Raw genomic sequence first — 4,709 nt, forward strand, 5'->3', positions numbered from 1 at the left:
CTGAGCTCAGCTGAGAAAAGCGAATATATGAAATTTTCCAACACTGTCGAGCTTGGGTGGTATTTTGTCTGCTAGGTATCTTTGTAACGATCGTCAATTTTCATCATTCTTTTTGTACATGCAATGACAAGGTTTCCAAACAGGTGAGCAGCAAATGCATCGCTCCGCTAAGAATGATGTCGGGTATTTGGTCAGATTAGCGTCCGACACTGTGTGGAAGTGTAATATTGTATGGGTCGTATTAGATAGTAGTAGTATTACAGACGTTTTGATCCATCTTACTTGTTGTTGCTCATGCACATTTCGTCACCACCGACAATACTCAGTGACTTATTATTATCTTAACGATGGCAATCATTATTTTCCTAAATCGTCTCCTTCCTGCATACCACTCCTTTCTGAACTCTTGTAGCGGCCGTTCGAGTAGCCATAGGTAGGCGCTCCTGATGCGTAGCGCATCGTTGTTGTATTGATCTCAATGGCGCCTAATGCTCGTCGTCCGCTGTCCTCATTACTAAGGTGGAGCTCCCTGTCAGTTGAGGACGGTTGAAGCCGCCATAGTAGTGGTTTGCTCAACTTTTTAACAATTTCGGTTCTAAAAACCGCTTGCATGTACTAATAGGATACGCGAGGCGGTTACTCTGTCGTTATTATTTATAGCATCATTTCTATATGTCGAGTACGGCTGCTGTCATTCGCCTACTTTGATCCACATAAGATTGCTTGGAATGTGTATTTGGTGTGTCAAAGGCGGCATCAGACAGGGACATATTTATTGTTGCTACTTGTAGTACTGCTATCATTACCTATTGTAGTCATTGGCTTGAGTATAGTTGTCAATTGGTCCATCCGACGTGAGCTTGGCAAACGATAGAGTGATGAGTCATCACTGATCATGAGACCGCGAACTCAGCGCAAGTGTCATCACTGTCATTTCGCTAGTTTGAGAGTTTGGTGTTTTGTAAGTGGTAGCGGTAAAACATCTATGAGCAGTTCAGGACGGTCATGATTGGCTAGCTTAGAGGAGGGTGTAGATAGGATATTCAATGTACTAGGGGTGTGCTCATGTAACACCTACTATTAATTCTAGTAAAATGAGCTTGGCCCGATTCGAACGGACAACCGTCTGATCTGGAGTCAGATGCTCTACCGTTGAGCCACAAGCCCTGATGAACTGTTGTATTGACCATCAGCTACACCTCGTATCGCTGAGCGCATGATCCTCTGCACGAGCTACCGAAATCCTACCTACTTAGGGGTTCCCCGCTTGCAGGGCTTCATTACTTTCTCACGCGATGTGCGAATAGGGTACATGGGTAGCTGCTCGCGCGTGCTGTCATAAGATCTCAGTTGTCTCGAGTTGCTCACACCTTCAAGTATTGAAGTTATAACAACATTAGCTGAGCTGGTTCAGCTGAGGGGTCAGATGGCTTCATTAGCCGATCAATCGGTCTGTTTATGGGCATATTGGGAATATTCAGTGTTGGAATATATGTTGACTCCCACCTAGTTTCCAAACTGTTGAGTAAGTCGGCACGAATAATCAATTGCTATGACGTCACAGTTTACGGTATATTTTGCTCGATAAAGCTCCGCAGGAGTAGTTGTGATCCAAACGAAGACAGCGGTAAGTTAGCGGTGTATGTAGTGAACAGGCTTTGAAGATTCTCGGCAACAAAACTGACTACCGAGCGGTACGGACCTTTCCTCCGCCCGTCTTACTCCCTAGCCTTAATGACAAACTGCACTAGGCATCTAGATGCCGTCGTGTCACAAACTCGTAACACCACAACATCTTCAACGAACACCAACATAACAGCTCATGATGACATAAACACTCACAGATCATCGCTTGGCCTTCGTATCACTTTGGGCTATGAGGTTCTCAGCGGCCTTTACCTTGCTCGATAAGAATTCATTGACATTACTTGACCCCGGGGCTACTCCAACCAGATCTCGACATTTCTCTTTCGTCATCCCCTCCTCGAAACTTGCCTTGATTGCATCGAACAAACCATGAGCACCAAAGACAGCAGAGAGCCTCCCCTCGAGATCCCTAGGATCTCCTCTGAGTTCTCCGGAGCTGCTTACTTTGGCAGTGGCGTTAAAGCAGTCAACCCTTACCGTCCCGCCGTTGTTTTTCCTATCAAAAAATTGCTCACACGACTACGTTCCATTGACCTCACCATTCAACGTAAATAGAATCCCCAACTCCATCTTCGCCGGACCACTCAGCCATATAAGAACCACCATAGGCTGCGGTCACTCCGAAAAACCCATTACGTGAGGTGCTTGTACAGAGTGAGTCGGAAGCATGGATCTATAAGGGACGAATTACAAGCAGGGTGAGCAACCATGGCGACGACGTCGGACCTCAGGAGTGTGAGCGGACAAAGCCGAGACTTGGTCATTCAGAGAGGCAACCTGGTCTTTCAATCCACCTACAGTGGCCTCCAACTGTTGCACTTTCGTCTCAACCTGAATGAATTGATTCAAGGAGAGCCTCTCTGGAAAATGCCCTTGTACCCTTGTTCTGGGTTTAGCGGATTGCAAGGCGAGGCTGACTGACAGTACAGCCAACATCATAGCAGCCCTTTGAATGATGCGAGCCATTATACGAAGGGAAAGTTATCAGCAATTGAAGCCGCTATGAGACCTTTTATAGGGAGAGTACATCTCTATCGGGGACTCAGATGGGACTCACAGTCTAGGAAAAGACTTTTTCAGTGACCAAAGCATTCAGAAGCGACCTGTAATTGCCATTGCAACGGCAGTGGTTCACTTCCGAGTGCGTTGATTCATGCTTGATTAGAAGAGCTCTCATATAATTGTCTATATGATGTAGAAAGGTTACTAGGAAACACTGGAATAGTTGTTCTTGAGGCAGTAGTCCGAGAGACACGTCTCGTCCTCGACAAATGCGCCCGCCGTATTCTTACCTATACACCGTATGTTTGCTTTGGGCATGCTCACTAGCGTCAAATGACAGTGCCGTCACCAGACTTCAGTAATGATTTCCAACTCGGGACAACACAACGACTGAGTTATTAGTCTCAGAAGCATGAGCATAACTGAGAGGACCAAATGCTGTTACAGAGCAATGCAGCAGAAAAGGGCCCGACTATTGGATTTCCGCAGCATGTGAGAGTTCCGGGCTACATTTCGAAGCTCTCGATGACCTCTTCCAAATACTGCATGAATCATCGCGATAGTCTGCATCATCATATTAGAATTAGGCCCTGAGTAGTCTCAAACCTACAAAGGAGAATCATGGCGTCTCCTTCAACTGCTCGTCATCAACTGCCTCTCATGGCCTACTCACATTATAAGAAATAACGTAATTGCCAGGCAATTATTGCCTCCGAGTCGCAATACACGGGTGCCTCTGCCGATTCCGTGATCTACAGGGTCAATACTTGGCTGATACATTTCACTGTAAGCAATTGCGGATTCCCCATACAGTGTCTTTTAGATTCTTGTGATGGCTCTCGCCTCTAGAGAGGCCGAAAACCAGTTACACGGGGTGTATATACGATATCGCGCTCTCTATCATGCATTACAACTCGTCAGCAGCAAGTTGGAATACACTACATATCCCGATTGTCGGACAACTCAAAATCCAACATTTTTATGCATAAATGCTAATTTAGGCCCCCAACATGGATGCAAGCTTCTTCCAATTATCCTCAACAGACGTCGTCAAGTCAAAGTCTCCGACTGCCCAGCCCTCTGTCGATTCGATCTGCGCGTGGTGACGCGGTACCAGCTCTGAAATGAGGGACTAAACCGCGGAGTCTCCGTAACATCATCAGTGGAGGTAGCCTAGCACACTATTAGTACTTAGCTTGCAGGTTCCTTGCTCACAGATTATAGCTTCAGAAGAGCCAAAGACTTCGAGTAGCCTCAATTGGGCGGCCAGGCGCTCTCGTGACTCGACTGGTTTCGCAGTATCGACATCAACAGGAAACTCCTAAAAAGATAGAGGAATAACTTCCGATACCGGGACTCGAACCCGAGTCGCCTGGGTGAAAGCCAGGTATCCTAACCAGCTAGACTATATCGGATATACAATTCACTCATAAGATATGATGTTCATAGGAATAAGGACAGGAGTCCACTTCGATTATCTACTACAACTCGTCCGTAGCATTCATTACTACGTTGAGTTTCTCTCCCACAACAGCCTCCTGGGAACCCTGTCCGATTCCGCGGCTGATTTTCTTGTCAATCTCATCCAACATTCTCCTGTACTCATCTGCTTGACGACTTAGGTCACCTATCTCCTTCTCGATGCCTAAATAACAACTAATAAGACGAACCCACTAGTTATTCGTCATCTCAACAGTACCGCAGTAAATCTCAACGGGAAGTGATACAAAGCCAAACTCTCGTTATTCGAGGAATTCATTCTTAAACGACATGCCAGATATGTAATCCATATTCCGACAATTGGCAACTATAGTTAGATCAACATTTGTTTACTCTCCTTGCGTTCACTCCAATACTTCACGGCTTCGTCCTCCTTCTTATCGATACTCTCACGAACCATCACTGTGTTCTTGGCAGCCAACACCGCTCGGGAAGCAACACTGTTCGCCATTTAGATGTTGACCGGAGTAAACAGGATATACTAATAATAGTAAAAGTGATTTTTTCGATGGTCTGATCCTTCCTCTCTCGAGCTCTTCAAAAAGCTCCATTTCCCAATG

General features: G+C 45.9%; 2 protein-coding genes and 1 non-coding gene across 3 annotated transcripts; all 3 read right to left on the reverse strand.

Moving 5' to 3' along the window:
• Positions 1 to 1,095: 1,095 nt before the first annotated feature.
• Positions 1,096 to 1,167, reverse strand: Pmar_PMAR000652. Its single transcript has one exon. It is a non-coding gene; the product is annotated as a tRNA-Trp (tRNA).
• A 678-nt stretch (positions 1,168 to 1,845) lies between these two features.
• Pmar_PMAR000653 (hypothetical protein) lies at positions 1,846 to 2,239 on the reverse strand (the record flags this gene model as incomplete). Its single annotated transcript, XM_002781078.1, has 2 exons — positions 1,846 to 2,143; positions 2,187 to 2,239. 2 exons carry the CDS (start codon positions 2,237 to 2,239, stop codon positions 1,846 to 1,848), a joined length of 351 nt encoding a protein of 116 aa, XP_002781124.1.
• Positions 2,240 to 3,646: 1,407 nt separating this feature from the next.
• Pmar_PMAR000655 (hypothetical protein) lies at positions 3,647 to 4,600 on the reverse strand (the record flags this gene model as incomplete). Its single annotated transcript, XM_002781079.1, has 4 exons — positions 3,647 to 3,768; positions 3,841 to 3,970; positions 4,161 to 4,294; positions 4,483 to 4,600. The coding sequence occupies 4 exons, from the start codon at positions 4,598 to 4,600 to the stop codon at positions 3,647 to 3,649; spliced, it is 504 nt and encodes a 167-aa protein (XP_002781125.1).
• Between the last annotated feature and the right edge of the window lie 109 nt (positions 4,601 to 4,709).

Source organism: Perkinsus marinus, assembly GCF_000006405.1.
Source record: "Perkinsus marinus ATCC 50983 genomic scaffold scf_1104296943560, whole genome shotgun sequence".
Taxonomy (NCBI): Eukaryota; Perkinsozoa; order Perkinsida; family Perkinsidae; genus Perkinsus; species Perkinsus marinus.